Source organism: Tribolium castaneum, chromosome 1 (genome assembly GCF_031307605.1).
Source record: "Tribolium castaneum strain GA2 chromosome 1, icTriCast1.1, whole genome shotgun sequence".
Lineage (NCBI taxonomy): Eukaryota > Metazoa > Arthropoda > Insecta > Coleoptera > Tenebrionidae > Tribolium > Tribolium castaneum.
Genome location: NC_087394.1, coordinates 33,653,591 through 33,677,797, shown reverse-complemented (window position 1 = coordinate 33,677,797; position 24,207 = coordinate 33,653,591). Strand labels below are relative to the sequence as shown.

General features: G+C 33.0%; 1 protein-coding gene across 7 annotated transcripts in view; it reads right to left on the bottom strand.

Moving 5' to 3' along the window:
* trio overlaps nucleotides 1–24,207 on the bottom strand; it is an 89,686-nt gene that overhangs the window by 54,063 nt on the left and 11,416 nt on the right. For 5 of the 7 annotated variants that reach the window (XR_010333179.1, XM_015977599.2, XM_008192559.3 and 2 more), the window contains exons 3-11: nucleotides 20,905–21,100; nucleotides 20,232–20,526; nucleotides 18,036–18,301; nucleotides 17,539–17,985; nucleotides 15,725–15,838; nucleotides 15,496–15,579; nucleotides 15,182–15,376; nucleotides 15,010–15,132; nucleotides 1,544–1,908 (exon numbers count right to left, since the gene is read on the bottom strand). Coding sequence is in view for 6 of the 7 variants with exons in the window: in XM_015977599.2 (XP_015833085.1) it covers nucleotides 1,544–1,908; nucleotides 15,010–15,132; nucleotides 15,182–15,376; nucleotides 15,496–15,579; nucleotides 15,725–15,838; nucleotides 17,539–17,985; nucleotides 18,036–18,301; nucleotides 20,232–20,526; nucleotides 20,905–21,100 (2,085 nt within the window). In the remaining variant the exon portion in view is untranslated. The remainder of the gene's footprint in view (nucleotides 1–1,543; nucleotides 1,909–15,009; nucleotides 15,133–15,181; nucleotides 15,377–15,495; nucleotides 15,580–15,724; nucleotides 15,839–17,538; nucleotides 17,986–18,035; nucleotides 18,302–20,231; nucleotides 20,527–20,904; nucleotides 21,101–24,207) is intronic. The other 2 variants (XM_015977597.2, XM_015977598.2) reach the window with 2 other exon arrangements.

Sequence of the window (24,207 nt, the reverse complement as noted above, 5' to 3'; positions counted from 1 at the left end):
AAACGACAAATTCAAATTAACATTTAATAACAGCCAGAAACCCACCGCCACGCTGTATTAATTTGATTAAAAACAACGCTGTTTTTAATGAACAGCACGAACGCTTAATTCTTGAGATCAGTTTGTTTACCTGATCTTGTAACCCACTTTAATGGCTTCAAATTCAGAACGAAGAAAGTTGATATGCAAATAAATCGGTACTTAATTAGAGGCGTAAACTAATGAGCAAATGTTGAGGCAATAAAATAATAAAGTACCGTTAAATACGTCGCCCCGAGACATCTCAATTATCCTGAGACAATATCCGTATCCACAGACAAAGCGAATGTTGTTTACATATTCAGCTTACAAACTCTATCTGTGTCCACATGTTTGATTGTTAAAATCTAAATTAAATTTAATATGGAAAATGGAATGAAAACAGGATAATGCAGCGCATATTTTCACAGGAAACCGCTTTAATTTCCGCTCGGTAAATCCGTTCAGCTTCAGCATCGACTCCACTTCTTTCGTATTCACCAATAATTACTCTAAACTGCAAGAAACAAATTCATTTTTCCAAGTGGAAGTTAACCTACATTCGGGAAAATAAATCGCCGGGTTTTACGATTTTGGCAGAAAAATGCATTAATATTCATGTCTCATTTTATAAACAGACAAGAGCTGAATATCTATGCCGCCAGTGGGTTTAGTATTTTGACTCCTTATGGTAACATATACAGATTATTTTGGTACCAAATTCTGGATAAATTGTCGGGCAAAAAAATATTAATGTCATTAATTTTCTGGTCACAAAACCTCACCCACCTGTGATTACGCCCAATTTTCCGTAATCATCATTTATTATAATTTTGAACACACCATTATGTACTTAATCTTAATATCACACGTGAAATTTGACCAATGTTTTAAACAACAATCAGAATTAGTTTTGTATTCGATTTTCGATTTATCAAGCCTTATCAGGCCCACAAAACAATCGGTCCGAAAACAGGCTGCGCCTATTACGAAAAAAACAATTAAAGATCTGTCCAGATTAGGCCTAATAATTTACCACAGCCGGTATCCGATTATCCCAGTTTTTTTCCCGTATACCATGAATAAATTTGAAGGAGACACGCAACGCCGATCACAAGCGCCAAACACAATTTGCATTTTTAAGGATACATCAATCAGAATGCTTTGTTGCATCTACGTGTTTCGAATATTGACGAAAAATTGCGATGAGAACATATTCAGTACTTATCGATATATCGCGAAAACCCATTTACGAAAGAAACTTGTTATTGTTTTCTTTACGGTTAAAAATTCGTCGTGCTTGAACACATTTACATAAAGTAAGGACGGTTTCATGCAGATTAAATTCAATTTAGCGAAATTGCCTTTAATATTACAACATTGACAGCGACCGAGACAAGAATCCATTAAAAATGCCCAACTGGGTGGCTCACTTTTATGGGCTTCAAAGGTTATTATGCAAAAGTTCGTTAGCAGAACCGTGTCCGAGAGCGATTCTAAGGCTTCTGTAATAAATCACACGTACCTTAACTCCTGGAGCAAGGCTTCTCCCTGGGCGATGGTGGAGGCGCAAGCATCCAAGCTTTGATCCCTGTGCTGGGCGGTTTGCTCCAAGAGCCTCTCGGTGGCTTCTAGACTTTCGGCGATGCTTTCATCACTTTGCAGTTCTTGTCTGAGGTCGTCGACCCAATTGCTGAGCTCCTTTTCGTGGGTGTAGAAGAGCACAGCTAGGTCTAATCGGCGACGTCGCTGTTCGACCCTTGTGGCGAACGAAGTAACGTGGGCCTCCAGCTCGTGAGCTACGGAATAGATTTCGTCCGGATCACATTCGCCAGTATGAGCCAATTCTTCTGCGGCTGCGAGGAGTTTATCGGCGTTAGTGTAGGTGTTCTGAAACAAAATAAAACGCCTATAAGCTTTCCACGCCAAACAAAAAGCTCTATCAAAGGCGATATCACCGCGACTTCGATTCACCGAAGAGGAGAAATTTATACTACACCCACAGGTGGCTTATCACTACAAGAGTGAGTGATTTATGAAGCGTGAAGTTTTCTAAAATGTAATACACGTCAGTAGCAAAAGCTTTCTCAGAAATTTAAAATTATTATTTTTGCAAAAAATCTTTGGACGAGTATGAATTCGACTCCAAATCTCAACCCGATTTTCTATTCTCTCTCCACTTTGTTCTAAATTGTGGATTTTCAGTGTGATACAAAAAATCCATTTGAAAAATATCTTGATATTTTTTTCTGAATAAAATAGTAGTCCTTACATTTGTTTGTTCTTGTTGTCAGGTAACAAGAATCATATTTTAATTGTTATTAATTTTAGGACTCTTTGCTCTTCGTTACAAATATTATAAAAAATCTCTCTTGTCTAATGAGCTTAGACCTTTGGTAAGACGTCTAGCAAAGTTAGCCAAATTATGCAACTACCGGGTGAGTCAAGTTTTACACTCAGGCACTTTACACCTCTATAATTTATCTACAATTCTAAAAAAATCGTATATGATTTTATTGTATAGAAGAACGTTTTGACCAATTTTTAAAATGTTTACTTGTATAGTGTGTTTTTTCACTTTCGCTTAGTTAACTATAGTCTAATCTCAACGATTTTTTGTCTATAGGTGTGTTTTGAGGTAGTGTATCAAAGTGCCTAATTAAATTTTCGAGAAAATGTGTCGTTGATTTTTAATTTGCGTTTAGATATAGGGGCAGCCTTTTTCCCATGAATTTTGGTTGAATTGCAAATCACTTCCACAAAAGGTCTCTATCAGGGTGGCGGTTTTCAAAAATTTATAGCATTTGTCGTAAAATTGGCACGCGGTCATTGTTGAGCCTGAAGGTTGAGGCAGCTGATAAGAAATTTTCAATCCCTCATAAATTAGACCGAAATTCCCGATGATATCAAAATGGCTTTCAATCAAATTGTAACGATTTTTTTAAATTAAATCACTGCAGAATAATTTTATTTCGTATTTTCGATCCATTGATGAAAAAAATAGCCAAAGTGATTTTTTGGTCAAATGGTTTTTTCTTTTTTATTGGACAAATAAATTAATAGAAAAAAGTTTTTTTCCCTAGCGAGATTGGATATCAGTGCAGTGGCAAATATTTATTTCATATTTTTTTCTCTCTTATAAGAGGTGTAAAGTGCCTGAGTGAAAAACTTGACACTGGGTGGCAACCTTATCGCGGACCCAAGAAAATTGCGACTTCTAATGAAATAAAAATCCTGAAATTTTACACACCAGCCTGTACATTGATAAGGACCATTTTCGATTTTTATTAATTTTTTTGTTAATAAATAAAGTCGTAGCAGTTTTGTGAGTTTTTGGGCACTAACTGTTAATTTAACTAAAAAGTTTTTAGACCAAATGAATCCTTACCTGCTAGCTCATCGAACGCTGTTATCAGAATTATAAATTTTTACTTGGTTGGTGAAATAACCGGTCTTTTTTATTTAGACGCAAACTAGACGCGTGATTTATTAGAAAATGATAATTTGCCAACAAAGGGATCTGTTACCAGTAGCCGACCTTTTTGAAGCCCCTTATTTACAGTCTTGTAAGAAAACTGATGCCTGCATTGAAATATCCCAACGAAATCTTTTACAATCTTACCACAATTACAGTTTACATTGTCACCTAAATTTACGACGCCACAAGTAGCAACTCATAAATAAAAATATTTTTTAAAGTTAAAATGTAAAAGTGCGTTTAATTCAAAATCTGATTGCTATTTTTCTTCGCTAATTTCGTAAACAATTATCTGAAGTGAATAAGCGTGGTTTAGTATAAAATTTAGAATTTGATTTTTTGGTCAAAAATTACATTTTTTTAATTATCATTTTTATCTGTAAGTGAAAAATTACCAAAAAATTAGGGAAGATATTTTGCGAACGTACAGTCAGGCGTGTAAAATGCAATATTTTTTTATTTAATTAGAAATCGCGATTTTCTTAGGTGCGCGATAAGGTTGCCCCACCTCGTACATACTTTTTGTACTAGAAGCTCAGTGTTTTAATTAGTAATTGATTTGGAAGTAGTAAACGGTGTAAGAAATTAGAAGTTCATTATCGCAAGCGCTGAAAGCTCCTTTTTGAGAGCACTTGCTCTTTGCCGGTTAGTAGCACCCTTCACATTCAATCGTCAGCAATCGTTTATCTACTTATCCCAGTCTATGAAACTGATACCGCCATATATCTGAACGGTCGCATATGGCTTAGACGAGTTGAGGATTTATGAGATGGATTTAACCACAAGCAACCCCATTTTAAAAATATTGCATAGAACAAGCAACTTTTCATGTGCAACTCTTCCATAAGGGTGAATTTAGATTAGAAGGAGGCGTACTAAAACACACACGACATCGTTCGGCACAAACTGTGTAGTAAAGTGAGATAAATCATCCGTAGCGACCATACCAACGTTGATTCAATTTTGGAAAAGTTGAAAGGTTTTTACAGCCTATTAAGCGAGATTTGAAGCTATTTACGGACGTATTTTCCCGGATCATGTTAGTGACATTGTCTGTGATTTAAAATAATGAGCGATTATTTGTAACTTTCAAAGACTCCGACCGTGACAAATTAATTGGAATAGTTTGAAGAGCAGCGATTGTCTCAGAATGCATTAAAACGAAGAAATTTAAGTTTCCATAAATCGGCATAACCATAACCGATTGATAAAAAGCGAGTTGCGACAACTCTCATTAATTTTCTTATTATTCGCATCCCTAATTAATTGCTACGGCTTCGGAACAATGCGGGCTTGACGAGCGAACGTTAGCACAGAGAAAGACGATATGAACAGCAAACATCTTGATCGATAAAAATAGGGAAGTAGACTTAAGCGTCTTATTACCTTCTTCACTCTCTTGAGAATATTCATCCTCATCAGCATAATACGCGAATTTGAGCCATAATTTTATTTTTAAAATATTCAATTAGATTAAGAATTTCTATAGCCAATATTCGTAACGACTCCACAAGAGACTCGCTTCTATTATATGCAAAAGAATGCAGTAATTGATTACAATTTGTCACGTCATTATCATGTGAGAATATCCCAAAACAAAATTACAAAAACATGAATTTGCACATTTGTTACGTAATAAATCACGTCTAATCGTATTATCTTGAAGTTTTATAAAATTGGATGTAAAAAAACATGTGAGAGGACTCTAAGCTGTTCAATTACGCGCAGGAAGCGTAATTCTACCGCTACACAAGAACTTATTAAGACCCATTATAAATTCTTGGAAATTAGTCAACATCATTTTACACATTAAGTTAATGAAATTGTCCCACAACAGCTCTGAATGTTGAGAGAATGCAATGAGCGGAGCAAAAAATTCTAAATAAAATAAAATAAATGTCTGATCTTCCATAACTGCAACAATTATTACTAGTACTACTACTACTACATTACATTCAATATTAATGTTACATGCATTAGCCTGAATTTTTATACTGTCCCAGATTAACACCTTCATTAATATCTTTGTAAGGCTTAGTGTAATTTAAAAATTTTCCAGTAGAAAAAAATAAATGTTAAGACAATTAAAACTGTCCGCATTTACACGTTCTTTTTAAAGAATTAATAAACTACTAACTAGATATGTAAATACTTCATTAAATTCACATATTGTAAAAGAAAAAAAATTAATAGATTTTCGCATCTAGATTTGTTTACTCCTTTCATTATGTTTTAAATTTTTTATCAAAGCTTCTTTACTCCAAAGCACAGCCATTAATGCAACACATTTTAATAAAGAGAAACATTTTGAACTATCATGCTTAAATATTAAAAAAAAAATAAAAAACATTAACCAAACTAAATTTTATTAAAAGAAATTTATTAAAGTTGTGAAATTTAGTTTACAATAGTTTTCTAGTTTTAAATCGTTATTGCGACTTTTTTGTTTATTAAATGTTTTTTAAGTGATCACATCAGATAATTACCTTCCAAATTAAAGAATACAAACTTGTGCCGTATCTTTTTATATTTACTAAAGTTACTAAAGGTATTTGGTATTTGCCTTGTTTTGATCTCAAGAAGATTTGGATTTGTTTACACCAAATTATGCTAAATTAAATAAATTGTGATAAAAGTAGAAAAGTAGAAGAAACGATAAATTATTTCTTGTGCTACTAATCTTACATTTCATTTATTCTGTTGTTTCTGGACTCCCACACATTGATAAAAAAATAACTGTAAAGGTCTTAGAATCTTCTGGAAATATATTAACAATAAAATGTTTTCTTGTTGTGTTAGGATTTTTGTTATTAAGGTAATTTTACAACATACGTTTATACCTACAAGAAACTCATTGGTTAATTCAAAAAAACCTCATCATGCTGGAAACACAACATTTCTTCATCTTTTGAGCTAAAATGTACCAGATGCAATTATCACCCCAAAAATATAAGTAAATCACAAGCAGGCATTTCAAGTGCTTTGCAAAATGTAGTAAGTACTTTTTTTTTAGACAATCTTACTTTTGAACTGCCTCTTTGACTCTCTTAGATACATCGTAAATAATGCTTTTTACAAAAACTGTGAAAATAAAGCATCACAATCAAAACTTATTTTAATAATAACCCAAGACAAAATCAAAAATTTGCTTTTATGTTCATATCTCTAGAAAATATGAATTTATTGTGGAAATACTTCCTTTACCCTTTGAGAACCTCAGCGAGATTGCTACATTTTTGAGATTTAAAAGCTCCCAAAGTGCACAATTAAAATTGATATTTACGGATTGCCCGAATGATTTATTTTTCGGATTGTTGCTGTCGGAATGAATAATCTTAAAATGCCGAGGATTATCAAGCGCGAAAATGTTACGGAAACGGGAGTGAAATATACACAGCAGTTAGCAATATTGATTGTGCTCGCTGGGTAGGAGAGCGTCGGTTCCCCCAGGAGAGTTAGATCTGGATGAGAACTGTTGTCCAAGGTCAACGGCCACTGCCCTCGCTCATTTCTCTTATCAAATTAGACATTTTTGTACAACTCTGTTGATGAATTAAATTGACAATTTTCGCTGCAACATCGAGCTGTAAATTGTGTAAATCCTATGTTGTTTGGCTTAACAAGTGTTGACACATCTCGAACTGAATTAAAACAATACCGCTACATTAAATTACGCAATAGTGGACGCATGTGTGCTCCTGTATTTACATAATAGGACAAAAAGCAACTTCATGTTTTTGGACATGACATTTGAAATCATGTTTCCAAGAAAATCGAGTAACAATTCGAAAGCAAGCTGCAGTATTGCCTAATCCAAAATTAATTGTTGCTAATCTCGAAAAGATAAAGCTACAAAGTGTAATTAATCTTTCAGAATTGAGTTAAAACTTTATCGAACGCAAAAACTCGCTAATAAAGTTGGGAACAATTATCTCCTAATTGGAGTAAGAAGCTAATTAAAATATAATTATCGGACCGCCAGCAACACACTCTTGTAAAAGGCGAGAAATAAATACAGGCATAAAAAATCACTCGGGATGAATCATCTCAATACAATTACGATAATCCGATCAAAAACCCTCCAATCGAATCGTCTAGATCAACAAGAAGTTGCAGTAAATTGAATTATCGCCACATCATGAGAATGCACTTCTCATTGAAACTTTATCTACTTTCTCTCAGAATTATGTTTCGTGCTTCTTGGCCAGAAAATGATTCTTCTAAAAGAGATCTCGCGTTGAGGTTGGAAGTGAATCTTAAGTAGAAAACCAAATTAGCAAATCCCTTAAACCGGCGAAGCGAAACAACTTTTAAAAGCTCGCGTTTCTGTTGAGGGGAATACGAAAAAAGCGTCCAATTTTCGAATGAGACGCGAAATTATTCGCATGTGAAGAACGAAACCGATGATGAAAGACTGTCTGAGTCTGTTTGTACGATACAGAACTAATTAGAGGGTGCATTTCCGACATTCAAGCTTTACCCCAAGAATAACTCCACTTACGCATGCGAGGCCTTTGAGACGAGTTTGCTTCAACAACAGAGGAATTGCTGTTTATCAAAAGAACTTTGAGCGGATCTATCTGCCAGTGCAGGAGATACTTCACAGTAATCTTTTGCAAAATCGCAGATTGGTCGTTTGATACGAGCGAAAAATCCGTTACTTTTTATTGTACCTTAGCCATAAAGTCAACAAAAAGGAGAAACATTTTTTAATTAAACTCAAATAATGCGCAAAACAGTTATTTTGAGTAAAATGTTTTAGTTTTGTGTGAAGCAAAAATTTTAATTTTCTGGGCCATTAGCTGCTGGAAACCGTTGATTTCCACGCCTCTGCTATTAGCGTTAACACATATGGTATCGAGCAAAATAATGAACCCCAGCACCGGATGTGCAAGGGAACATCCCCATAAATTAAAAGTCTGGAAACGATTATAAAAACCCAAATACGATTGGTTCAATTCATCAACTTCACTCAACGCCAGAAATACCAGCAGCGAGATTAAAATCAATTACCATAGATCATAAAATTGATTGATTCAATTTATCTCAGCTTACAACTTAGTTTGAATCTGAACCCTTTGGTTCAGTGTTTGTAAGAGCCGATATCAGCGCAATATCAATATTATAAATCTCTTTCCTTGGGGAACAAACAAAAACACGCCGATATGTGAGAAAATATGCGTCCGTTCACCCCTTTGGTATTTTGTTTTAAGGAGGTAACTATACACCCTGACATTACCCAAATGACACGCTGCCGTACGTAAGATTATAAATCATGCATTTTATATTTTGCCTTTATAGCCCTGCCGTAAAAAAGCCGTATAACAATAATTTAAGCCTTTGTCGTTACATAATAAAACCACTTTACATTCTGATGGTATGTGATATCATCCGCTCCTGGACTCGCAGAGGTCACCTCCGTAGAAGGCAGCCCCGAATTTTGTACCTGGACATGCGTTCGTGCGAATTTTGTTCACTCCAAACGGATATTTAACCGAAAGTACCGCTTATTGGAGCGTAATTGGTATTCCTTTTATTAACAAGAGGTATTCAAAGTCGGATAATGAAGGCTTTTCTAAAGCAAACTGAAATTACGGTGTCTAACAAGAAAAAAAATTGTAACGCTTTTAAATGTGTATCATTTAAAAGTTTTAGAACTGTCACGGACTTTCTCTATTTGCATGTGAGAAACTGCCCACCGGTGAAAGAAATTTGCATAGATGACTAAACACGGTGGCTCTGTTAATTTGGCCTCGATTTTTGCAATTTGTTGGAAAATAAAAAAGTTAGCAAGTCGGTCTTTGAACAAAAAATATGTGGATTTAAAAATATTCAACTTTTTTTAATCTGGACAGGACAAATACGTTTATTTTTTTTTAATTACATAAAAGGTGAGTCTGCTAAAGATATACATAAAATAATAATCATACAGAATTCAGAGTTTATTATTAAATTTTAATTTTTTTCTCTATGTATGTGAATTTTTCAGATTAGTCAATAATTAATTATTTATTTATTGTTTAGTCGTTGCAATTTTTTAATTTTAAAACACGTAATTTTGAGCTAGCAACAATCTTTTACGGTTTTTTTGCCCAAAACATCACTTAAACATCGTTTGTTTTAAAATGATATAGTAGAAATTCTAAACTTTTAATAGCTAAATATTCTCATAATTTTTATTTTACTTATTAATATTAATTTCGATATTAATATTTTTAATAATCAATCTTTATTATAAAGAGTTGTGGACAGATTTTACAAAAATTTACGTACATAGAAAAAATATGAAATATTTAATAAAAAGCTCTGATTTCAGTGCGATTATTCGTTTTTGAGATACAGCAAAAAAATCTTTTAGCAGCAAAATTATCTTGTCTGAAGAAGACATTTGGAGTCACATACAGGCTGAGCCTGCTAAAAGTTTTTTTTACTGAAATATCTCAAAAACTAATAATCCTACAAAATTCAGTGTTCGAAGCTAAATCCTTATTTATTTATTTTTTCTCTAGACATGTAAATTTCTTCATTTTTCATTTTTTACAGTTCGTTATAGTTAGTAATTATTTTATTAATTAATGTTACCAGACGATACTTAGTATGATGTTTTGTGTAAAGAATATGTAAAAAGTGTGACTAGTTCCATGTATTTTTTGCACAAAAAATTATTTAATAAGCATTTTTTGTTTTAACCATAAAATTTCGATTAATAAACATTTAATTTGTTATAAATTATGATAAGACATTGTAGAAAAACGAAAAAGACACACAAATTTTGAAATACAGCAAAATTTTTTGCAGACTTACCCAGTATTTAAATTGCATAATTTTTGAGAACAATACAAGTTTTTTAAACAAGTGCGACTGCTTAAGAAGTGAAACGCAAAAAATTGAGATTAATTTAAGCTGTTCTCTGAACGTTAACAGAAACAGAAATTAGATTTTTTGTTTTTGCCAAATCAAAAAGGAACGGTAGCAAAGTTAATTTTGAAAAATTAATTCACAAGAGCCCATGAGGACACGAGTAAGATTTTGATATGTTCATATAATAAAAAAAGACAATTCTGGAATTGTTTGCTCAGCTTTTAAGCTTTAATATTATGTTGATTCTGAATAATAAGAGATACGAATTTAAAAAAATTATATGTGCACCTGGAAAATAACGACAAAAAGGGGTTGCAATTACATCCGGTGACACCTGATACAAACGACTAGAATTGCTTAGTTTTGTACAACAAAAATTAATGTAAAAGAAATCAATAAACCATAAAATCAAATTTGAATAGCAACAGAGTTGTAATTAAAACCGTAAAGTAAATTAAAAACAATACAAAAGGAATCAAACCCAAACAACATTTTGATTTATTGTTATTTAATTAAATTCTGACTTTTATTGTATTATTTTGCAACAAACTGGGTCATGCAAAAAGCACCACAGTCCGCCTGGAAATGATTTGTAAAACTACAACTTACGGAATTCCCGCACTAAACCACCGCCGAAAACCCCCGTCCTAGCATAATCCAGCGTTTTAAATTTTTACGAAAAAACTAGATTGTTTGAAATCACGCAGAAGCATATCAACACATCAACCGGGCACACGCAATCGACCACAGTGCGTAACTGTAAACGTTAGCACAAAAAGCCGGCGTTACTCAAAGCTCCTGCAAGCACGTGAAAACGTTCGGTGTACAACCAGCGTTACATTTGCAGGAACGTCATTCCGTAACTGTTGACTGGAAGAAGCCGTTGGTGGCCAAAGCGAAAGAAACGCCGGATGGAGGCGCGCGCGCGCAAACTCCAGCAGGAGGTTGCCGAGATGCCCGTCAGACACATTACTTCGTCTCGTTCCCGCGGTCTTCCTTTCAGCAGGTTTCCGGCAGGAGGGACGGATTCATGCACGGAATTCAAAAACACAATTTTGACGTCCCTATTATTAAGTCGCAAACAATGCCAATGTGAATAAAGGAGGCAGACGAGACGCAGGAACGTAACTCCTGCTGATTATGTCGCACCGCAGGAAAAACTAATTTGGAATTATTTCTGATTAGGCTTTTTATTTACTAGTTGTGTTGGGAAGCTTTTAATCGGATTTGAATAGTTTGGGGACTTGTGGAAGAAAATTCGGCTTTGAATAATAAATTGGGCTCGTATATAATGTAAAAACTTTCAGGTACACGGCGCTTTGGACAAATTATAATTCTATTAAATTTAATACGCCCTCTGAATTTTTTATCGGCTCCTAAATTTAGAATCGACTAATCTAGTTAGACATTAGGTGCTTACTAAAAGGTTTTTCACAACATTTGGAAAGCAGTACTTATTAAATTATGAATTCTGAAATTTTTTCCGGAATATTTCGCCGTTCTGTTGTATTAGTAGAGCTATGAATAATTTCAAATTTTCAAAATGAATATGGAACAGACCCTTTGATGAATATACGTGAGAATAAAAAGAAGATTAATGAATAACGCTGTTAATGAATGTTTAAGGCATTTTTTTAGGACCCGAGATGCATTTATAAAATATTAATACACTAAAAAAATAGATAATTTACGAAGAAAATTTAATTACTTCCAACTTGTTATTAAAAAAACTGTGAGGTATTTTCATTGCATTTTCAACACTGTTAAATAGATCATAAACCAAGCGAAAACGTGATTTTAATATTCATGTAATCAATTTCTCTTATTCTGACAATACTTTTCAATAAAACGTCTATGATTGCAACTGTCTATGATTTATACTGAGATCTTCCTCTCTCAGTACGAAAAAAAAAACCAAACTCCTCACGCTACTGTCCGTTTCAAGGAGTACAACACGAAACATCAACATCCATTATGTGGTTTCACAATAATCCAGACATTTGTGCAAAATATATAATGCAGCAAATTTTAACAAAAGAACCATAAATACTATACTTAAATCGTGCAAAATCATTTTTGTAGTTGGAGTTCATCTCATGTGAGAGAAGGCTTTGTCCGAGCCTTTGATGATAATAATTTTATGCTAAACTTCCGCAAATTGTGACACTAAATTAGGAAACGTTATTAATTAAATGACCTGCCGGTACCCGTAGCAGATGGCAAAAAGTATCACTTTAGCCCAAATAACACTGAAATAATTATGCGCACCATGATAAGGTATTTTATTGTTTTTGTGACTTCCTATTACATTTTAACAAAACATGTAGTAACAAATTGCTTTTTAATAGTTATTTAAAGACAATTTCACCAACAGAAATGGGTAAAATTTTTCCAACATGTTGGTAAATATTATTATAACTTAAATGTTAAATTAAAGTAAAAAATCCGAGATAGTTTAGTGTGCTCAGGGTATATAAGTAGAGCAAACTGTTGGAACCATATTTCATTTCAAGACATTGTTATAAAATATACAAGTCATAAATTTAATTTTTCCTAAGAAACGCATTATTTCGGCAAATTTCTCCAAAAATAGACCATCACTAAATCAAGTCAAAAATAGTACGAGGGCACAAAACTATTAGTCTTCGATTAACCGTCGATTTTTTTGCCTTATCAAAAATTAAATCGAAAATCACTAATGTTTTACACAGTTATAAGCATGTATTTGAAATAAAAAAAATGTTAAACTTGACTGAAAAATTACGAAATTAGGTTGGAAATGACTATCTTGCGATTTCTGCGTTATATTAGAATCCAATTGCCTCAAAAATAATAAGAAATCGCCGAATTCTGTCAGTTTTTTTTCTGTTTTTGCTTTTTTTGGCCGTTTAAGTAGGTTAAGTATTCAACTATTTTGCGAAGTTACGCCAAAATATCGACAAATTTAGTCGAAAACGGTTACTTTTTATGTTTTTAAACCGCTCAGCACTCAATTATTTTGAGAAATGTCAAAATACGCCAAAATGTTATGAATTGGTTCAAATGGATATTATAAGTTCATATTTTTAAAATAAATTGTCTTATCATTTATTTAATATCACTTTATTAATAGTTAAAATTTGTTTTCCATCTTTTACTTCTTCTATCAATTACAGTCTCTGATTTAAATTTTGTTGTATAACATCAATAGCAATACCTTTATAATAAAACTAAGTTCTGTATATGAGGGGTCCAATTTCAAAGTGTATATTTTCCTTTAACACACTAGTTTCAAAGCGAACAAACTTCTAAATTACTAATTAAAACAAAATGTTCAATCTTCAAGGCATACGAAATACAGAGTAAAATTAAACTTTCAAAGTGAGAAACATTCGTTTGGCACATAACTACATCAAATTTTTTTGTTTTTATTTTGCAACTAGAAAAGCTCGTTCTTTGTTATGGTTTTAATAAAGCACAGAGACCAGTGTTCATTGAGTTGAGTTATAAACAAAATATTTAAACATTCTACATAGGTTTAATTTCAAACTGCAAAAATTCCAAATAAATTTTGCAAATAGTTTTCACACAAAACACTGTTTTTACTTTAAAAGTTCTAAAATATCTTTCGATGATAATGTTTTTTAACAGGCAAACGGTTCATGTATCCTGAAAAGTCAATAAACCAGAGCAGAGCAAAATCAAACATACAAATTCAAATTTTGATCATTTAATAATAATTTATCGTACGTTAATTTTGCAAAAACCTTACAACCTATCGGTTGAAACAAAATATATTTCCAGGTGAGATTATTGTACGTCGAGGCGTAAACCAGTATTTCAAGTTATTACGAATCCATAAATAATTCGTAAATCATGCAGCAAAAAGATCCTGAATAAATCATTAGGTATTTAGTGGCAAAGGCGCACAAAATCGCTTGCTAAACTTCCTCGAGTTACGTAAAAAGAGTACAATTCCGCAAAAACAGTTAATAGTCTGTCGTTTTTGTCACATTTCCAGTCTCCATTAACGGAAAACTGCCTCTTTATGATTAATCTCCGATAAAACATCAAAGTGGGACGTTTGACTTTTTCTGGTGATATAAACTCGTGGCAATCATCAATCTCGAACGAATTTTACCGACAAACAAAATAATAAAACGAGAATTGTATTGCTCGAGCGATAAAAGTACAATGTGAGCGAAAGACACGAACCGTAACCATTACATAGGTGACTTGAATCCCGTCAGGGAAGCACGGTTCGTGGAACAAGATAATGTTTAAAAGTCTAGCTGAGTTGGTGAGATGTGGAAAGGATGCAAGCAACATGAAATTAATTATTGCCGACATGACTGACCCAATCAATAATAAAGAGAAATGCGGCTATTACGAGCAACTTTATTATAGGTGCTCGCATTTTAGCAATTTTGTAAAATATAGGAAACACAGTTATGTTAATGGGCGGAATTGTCGCATTCAGAACAGTTTTCACTCAAACCGGCAATATATTATTGGCTAATTACCCATTAGTTGTTGAAAAAATTCCCACAACTAGTAATATTATGCAAATTCAAGTTTCTTCTTTGCTGATTTATTTTATCATTCCGACTTTGATTAAGTATTCCACTTTTTTGCTCAGATAAACTTGAACGCTCGATTTTATTTGAACTTACCTGTGCTACATTTTCGAAGTGTTCGTGACTTTTTTGATACACTCTGGCCTTCTGGAGGTTCCTCCCTATTCCAGTGTTTTTTCTAATGAAAACCTCCCCGTGGTTAGAAAGCCAGTCTAAAACCTATAACAGGAAAGTTTAAACAACGTTTTGTAATTTTTTGAACACTTACTTGTTTAACATCTTCCTGAAATAATCTTAAGGCTAAGCGTTGGTGTAATTTGATTTTCTTTGCATGCCACTTTTGTTCAAGTGCTCTGTGGTGATTTAGAATTTGATGAATTACGGCTAAGACATGACTAGCACCTTCACTATAATCAGCAGCTGGGTTTCCTCCGGATCTATTTTCGTAATTGCTTCCATCACCCTAAATAAATAAAAATTGCCTTCAGTGCTTAAACGCTTGAATCACAGTCATGTTAGTTTAAGACTGATTAGATTCAAGACCAAAGTTTTAGTAAATTAGTAATAAAGAGATATATTTACATGTTTCTTGTCACTTCCTGGCTGGTTGCAGACTTGCACCAAGTGATCCAATTGATACAGAAGTTTCTTACTGGTACTATGAACCTGTCACCAACCAACACCATTAAAATGTGAATTGAGTCTAACTACATGAAATTAAACAGAAATAGAAACAACTTGTTCAGAATAAGAAGAAGGGAAGTATAGAGAAGAACATCACCAAAATCCCGATAAAAAAAGTAAATCATACGTTGATTAAATTTGTACTATGATTCCCTTCTCCATCTGTAGCGGTTGGTACATTATGGCACACTTGTAACATCACATCCAATCCGTTTAAAAGTGATTGGTACGAGTTATAAACCTAAGACATTAAACAGTTTTACTAGTTTGCCAACTGAAGAGCGCTTGACAAATCTGAGTACAAAAACACAATGAAATAAGTAAACACAATTTACGTAAAAACTATGTTACAATGTCTGTTTTTATTATAATAACATTAAAGTATCGCCTTTTTGCTGCAATAGCAAGAAATTACTCTACCGTGAAAGTAGTAAAAGGTGTAACTATAAAGTCATAACCAGGCTATGTCTTTCACGTGTTTGCGATAAACGAACGAGATTAAAAATTCGAAGCACTTGCTTTTTTTACAAACAGCAAATAAAAAAAATATTTGGAAATACGCAAATAATTTATTAATTTATTAAAGGCCAACTAAAAAATTGCTTAAAGAACTACCTTTTATTAAATTAATTTATTAATATTAATTTTATTTAATAAATAAATCCTTTGATCATCCTATAGGTAGTACGTAGGTATTAAAAATACTGTGGTAAAAGGTTTACAAAAATCGACGCAAAGAAAAAATCGGCGTCTTTTATTAGAAGTTGTAAAGCATTATTAAATTTAATAGACCTACGAAGACCCACTTGAAATAAATTATCTAAGATTTTTTTTAATAACAAAATAAATAAAATTAAATGTGAAAAAAATGCAGTTGATTTCAACAGACGTAGCAGTTTAAGAAAACGTTTTTAGAAAAAAATATAAAAACATAAATCAATGTATTATTTACCTATGGTTAAAATCTTTGAACTTCCTTGTATTTTATTTAGTTTATTTAGTGTAAAAGTAATTTGATAAAAGATCTTTTCAAGTCCTCAGAAAGTCACAGTTGAGTTTCCTAAAAAGTAAAACCAAAAGCAGCTTTGGAATTTTCCAATAATTACTCGTGAAAAGTTTAATCAATTTATCTCAATAAAGAGCCAAAAGAGACCTGTTTTTGACATCACTTGATATACCCTATATTTATATTCCCGAAGCAGCTCTTAATTTTTAAAGCTGACAGCAGCCGTTGAACGGACATCCCTATATCTAGATTTATAAAAAAACCGATCAGTTAGCTGAATTAATTGTAGGCAAACATTATCTTCATACACGTTTCTTTGCAAATAATAATTATTTTAAGCAAACCCTATCGAAATAAAATCAACGTGTCAAGTTCTGTGGATCGGATAATGGAATATTTTTAGTATCAGTTCCTCTTTCAGGTTATTGAACGACATTTCCAATAAAAAAATCAATTTATCCCGACTTTGAAGCTTTTGTAAGTACGGACAAACTTTCACTGATATGAACGGAAGATTCCATAAATGAAATGTTTCTATTTTTCTTACAGCCAGGGCTCGTATTATGTTTTCATTCCCTTTTTTTGTATTCATTCAAATCAAAGATTTATACTTGGATATTACATCTAAGTATTCAGTTATTAAAAATTTCACCTTGTCTTGCCTTTACAGCGACCTGCGTAATACTTAATATTAATGATTGATTGGACTAAATGAATATATTGACACCCCGTAACTGAGCATAGTCACATTATGACAATAAAACGGAAATTGTGTAATTTCCTTTCCCTGACTTTTATTTTTAGAATAGAGAACCGTTTACAGACTTCCTAACGATCTATAAAATGAAATATGTATTTCAATTAGACCCCAAACAGCATTTTTCACGTGGTAAACAAATTCATCCGCAAAATAGAGTAGGAACGTAAGGAAATACCTCTGTATAAGCTTGGCACATCGATTCGTATAAATTTTGATGTTGGTGAATAGAATTCTCCAGCATCATGATTTCCGAAGGAATATTAACATTTTCACAGGCGGATTTCCAATTAGGCACGTTATCCACATACTGTTCGGCTTTATGGTGAAAAATCACTGATAACGCTAACACTGCTGTCCTTTCATCTAACCCTGCGGCAAAGTCCTTCCATGTCCTGTCCAGCCTGCTCGCCACAGACCTAATATGTGTGGCGGCATAGTGTCCGCCCTCGATCAAACGACTAGCCACCGACAGAATCCTATTAATATTAACGTATACATTCATCGAACTCATTGTAAAATGTTGGTGTTCTTCTTGTAATTGCTTAGCTAACTGGTAGGTATGGCCGATTTCAACGTAGTTTAAAAGGAACACATCGCGGTTGTGGCAGATCCAGTCAAACATCTGCAAGAAAATATTCACCAATCGCGAAATTAGCTCAAACTCACTCTCACCTTCTCGCAGTCCTGTTCAAACAACCTGAGTTGAAAACACTGATCTAATTTTAATTTCTTTTGATGCCAGAGCTGCAGTAGGTGTTGCTGGGAGGTGTGCACCGCCTCCAAATTTTGCAAAACTAGATTTTTTATGTCAGTCGTATCTGAGTTGGCGCTATTTGGAGATTCGGGCTCTCTGACACTGCCCCCGCCACCGCCGCCTCCACCGCCGCCGCCGCCTCCCTGGCCCGTGTCGCCGCAAATTTTCTGGAGCAAACGCTGACCTAAACATTCAAATATAATCACTGGAAACAACCTCCAACTGGCGGGTGCAATAATAATAATAATAATAAACCTTTATTTACGATTTGACTAGTAACTATGCTTTAATAAGAAAAAATATGAAAAAAGGACATTATTTAAAAAAGAACGGAGAGAAAATTTAGATGAAGTTACGTACAGAGCAATGAGGAAGACAAAATTTAAGTAAACAAGTTAAGTGTACGTTTTTAAACTTCCGTTTATCACAATTTTCAGAAGTTTGTTTTTGTAATTATTATGATTACTTTGGAAGCTGATTTCGGCAGCGCCGGGCCTGTTATTTCTTAATTTTTATGAGACAATAATAACTTGTGTGGATATAGCGTATTTCACGTGAGAAACCGGCAATTTACGAACTAATTAACTTTACAGTTAGCAGGCAGTAGCCGCAGACTCATTCGCTGTTGCAAAATATCTCAGTGTTAATTTTTGGCAGCGAAAGTGGTAACATATTACATATTCAGATTTTAATTTAATTAGTTCTGCAAATAATACTCCCAGTTTCACCAAAAATCCTGAAAATGTTGATGAAAGAAATAAAGTAAAACCAACAATTTAACCATTAGCTGGGTAATAATTTATTAAGAACTTGGTTTGTACTTTTGAAACAGCAAGATTCTGCCTTGTTTTTTGAAGACGCCAAATGTTCTGGCCCAGAAGTAACATTTTATATACTACTAATTTTCACTTACTTATTAAATGTTATTGATTTTTTTATTTAAAAACGCCCGAACAAGAAAAAAAATTCACCATTTTCAAACCAGTGTGGTAATTTTTTGACATAGTTTTATTGCAATTTCGCGCAACAATTGAATTTCTACTTCCTAGACCAAAAAATAACAAAATATCATATTTTTAATTATATTTTTTTGTTCCAGTTTAACAAAGTTTCACGAGAAACTTTGACTTTTTAGCTCAAAAACGTGTTAATCTCTAAAAAAAAACAAGAAATAATGACATACTTAACAAGATCTAATGATTTTTCAGCTTATTGTTGAGGAAATTTTGAAAATAATTGCGCGTCTGAACTAAGTTTTTCAAAAAGTGTTGTTCCATTTTTCTATGCTATTTTGTGTCTTAGAGTGACACCAATGCAACTTGAAAATAAAATTGCGTCGAGATTAGACTTTGCCTTTGTTTCAAAATATCTCCATAATTCACACACAAAAAATCATGTGCAAAACAAAACTGTATTTTACTATTATTTTTTATCATTATTTGTGTGATAAAATTTATGCCAATCTATCGTTATTGTCTTGGATAACGTACACATAAAGATGAACGCTTATTATGTCCAACACGGTTAAATAGAAATATCGGAACATTATTTTTATTAAAATGAATTTTTTATTTTCAAGGCAACATTTTTACTAGTTTTGTTAAACTGGCAACCAATAAAGACTATGTTTTCATTAGAACAAAACTAATTAACACGTTGTGGTTATAACAGTCTGCGTTCAACTAATTAACGCAAACAAATTGGTTATTACACCAATTATAACTTTTGGCTCGTTACTTTTCACTGGCAAAATATGTTGCAAAAAACTAAAATTATAGGTTAGCAGGTCCTCACACTGGCTTATTAAAACAGTCCGTGTTGGAACTAGTTCATTAAATTCTCTCCAAATTTACTTTATCGACACAGAAACTTCGAATATGAAAATTAAATTGCAAGACTCCAACACATTAAACTTTTTTAATACGACGAAAAACTTCCAAACTTTCAAACATGAGGTAGCTACTTACTTTGACAAGACGGTATGTAAATAACTCGGAAATCTCCTCAAGTTTTAATTTTATTTATGCCTTATATCGCCCCTCTGATAATTATGTAAAGCAGTACACTTGGAGGATTAACATAATCCTGTATTTTCCTAGATAAAAAAACCATACCTAACACGTCAATATCCTCCACTGGAGCTTTCATGATCTTTTTCTTCATCTCGTTGTGGAGGTCGATTTTGTGCTTGGCTCCACTCACATCGTCTGCGAAATCATTTCGTGCGAGATCTTCCTGGAGATCATCTAAACGGTCCAAGAGGTCGGCGGCTTGCCACGCAAATTCTTCCACGGCAAGTCTAATTTCCAGCCACGTTGAATGATCATAACTCAGCGTTCCGTCCAGATCTGCCGTTAACTGCGAAGTGTCTATTATTTTCGACAAGGCCTCTATACTTATCATATTTGTCTGAAAAGAAAGCAAAATGCTAGTTGCTCTGCAATCATTAATAACACGCGCAAGCTCACACGGAAACTATCATTAAACTCACTTGCGCCAGATTGTAGTTATTAAAAAATACAAGCTAACAAAAAATATAAAAAGCCGCAATTTTGCTCTACAATTTTGTGCGTGATTGACGCTGACGTTAAGTTAAACTCCACATTGCTCCTCTAACACGATCTGCCTCTCCTTCATTAATTTTTAAACCCGACTTGACATTTAACCAATACAACTAATCTTTAACTAATTGTCACGATCCAGTTATTAAACATATTTAACACTGCTAACGGTTAAAATAAAAACCTGTAATTTTCGAGTAATTACACTAGACAAAAACTTACACACCTCGAATTTGTACTTATGGGAACCAAGTGAGGTCCGTTGCTTCTGCCAGAAGTTGTCCGGTTTGACAATGAGTGCCTGGTGAACGACTCCAGGTGGAAAGTGCTCATGTAATGCCTTTAAAATAGGCTTGACTGTAGACCAAGTGGCTCCTCGCATATCGACCAGAACTGTGAAACCTAAAGCCCTCGCTTCATCACTGTAACAATTTTTCCAAATTAGGGATTATTCACAAACGGTTTTAATTCTGGTAACGACGTTGCACAATGAGCGGCTAATTTGTATGTTTTCGAGTAATTTATTAACCAATTTGTATGATTATATGGCATTGTTTCACTTATCCCAGTATGCAATTCTAAGCCTTTTATGGCATCGAGAACGTAATAACTTTTACTCACGTTGAAGACCACCATTGTACTTAGCGCGCGGTATTGATGTCAGTAGCCATCCGGAAATGTTATTATTCTTACCAGACTTGAATTTTGATGGCTTAACAATAACTTCATCTTTTGTTTGAAATTACGTTCATTAAAAGCTTGTTTGGTTTCACTTTTGGAGTTTTATCACGTAGATGGACTTAAACAGGGTGTGTGGCATCATATCCTAATTGCTTGGGCCAAAAATTCAAAAACAACACCGCCGGAAGTTGAAATTAAATTACATACAAATATCCAGAAAAAATATCACAAACGTTTCAAGAATACGCGAAATGAAATGAAATTAAATCACGCCTTATTTTATCATCCAGTTATTTTCGATCCGTGGAAAAAGTGAATAAAATTTAACAACCTAATAAACCCAGTTTATAATGCCCGTGAATAATATTCATTAATGCGCACTTTTCTCCTCTGATGTTTATTAAAATGCGTTCGGAAATACCTGCCAAAGAGCGAAAAACGTGCCATGTCATACGAATTCATTATTTATGAACTTATCTGAGAAAATGGCAAAAATTCAAAACACACAACTCGGTAGTTGAAAGTTCATGTCTAGACGATGATAAAATCGTCCTTTTGCGTTGAGGAGACTATTCGTCTGCCCACAACCGTTCCAAATTCACCGAAAGGCTTTAAATAAATCAATCAGTTTTTTGCATAACAACGTTGTAAAACGCCAGTTCAACGTTTCTCCAAAAAGGACAACTTGACAAAATTGGCTGCTTCCGCTATAATTAATGCACTTGAAATGAAGCGCTGCTAATTAGAGAATATGTAAAATTTAGTCTCAATTTCACATTTATTAAAACTTGATGCAAATTTTATTGTAACAAAGTATTATAAAATCTTAATGGTCCAATTAAACTGGCACAAAATTTAATTAATCCGACAAAAAATTCAGATTCTATTGAAATTCAGGCTGTGGTATGGAAAATGTCGTAACCCAAAAGCCTAAAATGAAACAAATTAAATTCATAACCGAAGTTCGCCAAAAAGGGGCACTCATACGTGAACTAATTTACAAAGCATTGACGTCATTGTGTCAAATAGCACGTCCCTTTTGTGACAAAATATGTTTTAAAATATATTTTTATTTTTTAGCAATTCACCACTAGCTGATGAACAATGTGCTAATTTAAAATTCCGGAACTGTTTTTCACAACAGAAAACAACAAAAAATTTACCACCGACGTGGGTATTTAATGTGTAAATATTTAACAATGTTCGCTGCAGGTGCCCTGTAATAATAGCCAACGATTTGTGATAGCTTTATTATGAAATAGCCCATCCTCGCATAGAACCATATGGTTCTTCAGCAATAAAATTTTACAGGAAATACCAGTCGTACAATAATTAATCGATAACAAATTACAAAGTTAGTTGCCCAACAACGATTAACCCAAGCGCTTAATTAAGCACTAGCTATGATTAACTAACCGAACAATAGCCGGTAGCATCAAGATGTCACAGAGAAATAGACGCTTTGATTAATGTCGTGGTAAATGACTTCCAGCCACTGAAACCCAGAATGCATGTTTCAGCGAGAGCAGGAAAGTAAATCGTTAGTGGTGGTAAAATTTTAACGAAAACGCTTTGTGAGCAATAAATGCGGCAGCTTGGGGGTATTTCTAAAGAAAAATCGAGCGACATCCCCGAACGTGAGATATTCACCTGCAAGTTGCATTGTTTCAAATGAGAAAGCTGCTACATTTGAAAAACACTAGCCATCTTCAGCAAGTTGTGTGGATTTCCGCAACTTGTTTGTGTTGTTGCCAAGCCATCAGACTTTTAAATTTCGCAAGCTGCAAACTTGTGATATTGCAGATTGGTATAAATCCAGGAATTCAAAGAAACACTGTTACTTTTGTTTCAACGTTTTTACGAAAAATGAGCGCAAGATAAAAATTTCGCGGCAAACTGCGGGAAAACGATTCTTCGGGGAGTACATTAATTAGGATTATTTCATCATATTTTAACCAGATACCGCCAAAGTTTACTCTGAATCTTGTGGGCGACGATAGCGTGACATTTTTTAAAACAAATTCTAATAAAAGACTAAAAACTATCAAATTTCGACAAAAATTTCGGTGGATGTCGTTCAGTTTAGTTTAGTTTAGTTTAGTTCAGAGAATCTAATAATGTTATCAGAGATTTTTTTTCAACTATTCGTTTAACTGTAATAACATAAAATTGTATTTTTTTAATAGGAATCATAGTTGGCTATGACATTTTCAAAAAGCTTATTTTTTTCTGATTTGATATATCTATTTGTGTAATACATTAATTTTAAATATTTAAAAAAAATAAAACATTTCGTTTTTTCTGTATAGTAGATCGTGAAAAATTTTTGGATTTTTATAAAACTATGAAACTTGTATTACCCAACAAGTATTTATAATTTAATTATTTTTTAAACCCTAATTAATTAAAAAACAGCACAATAAATTTTTATTACATCAAATTTTTGCAATTAATAAAAATTAATTGTTTTTATATTTAAAATGGCAAGCTTACGTTGTCATTCTATTTTCAGTATGCTTTCAAATATTTTAAATATATTTTTATCAAAAATATATAAAAATATCAAACTATATTTATATTGTTTTGAGTTCAGAAAAAAAAATAAGCTTTTCGAAAATGTCATAGCAACTATGATTCTTATTTAAAAAAATACAACTTTATGTTATTACAGCTAAATGAATGATTAAAAAAATCGCTGATAACACTATTAAATTCTCTGTAGAAAAATGCTTGTATAATGTCTGTGTTTCAAATGTATATCTTTTATAATAAGAAAGATATGAATTTTTTAAGATTCCTCTAAAATGTCAACTTTTGTATATAAGTCGAAAACAAAAGACGATAGCGA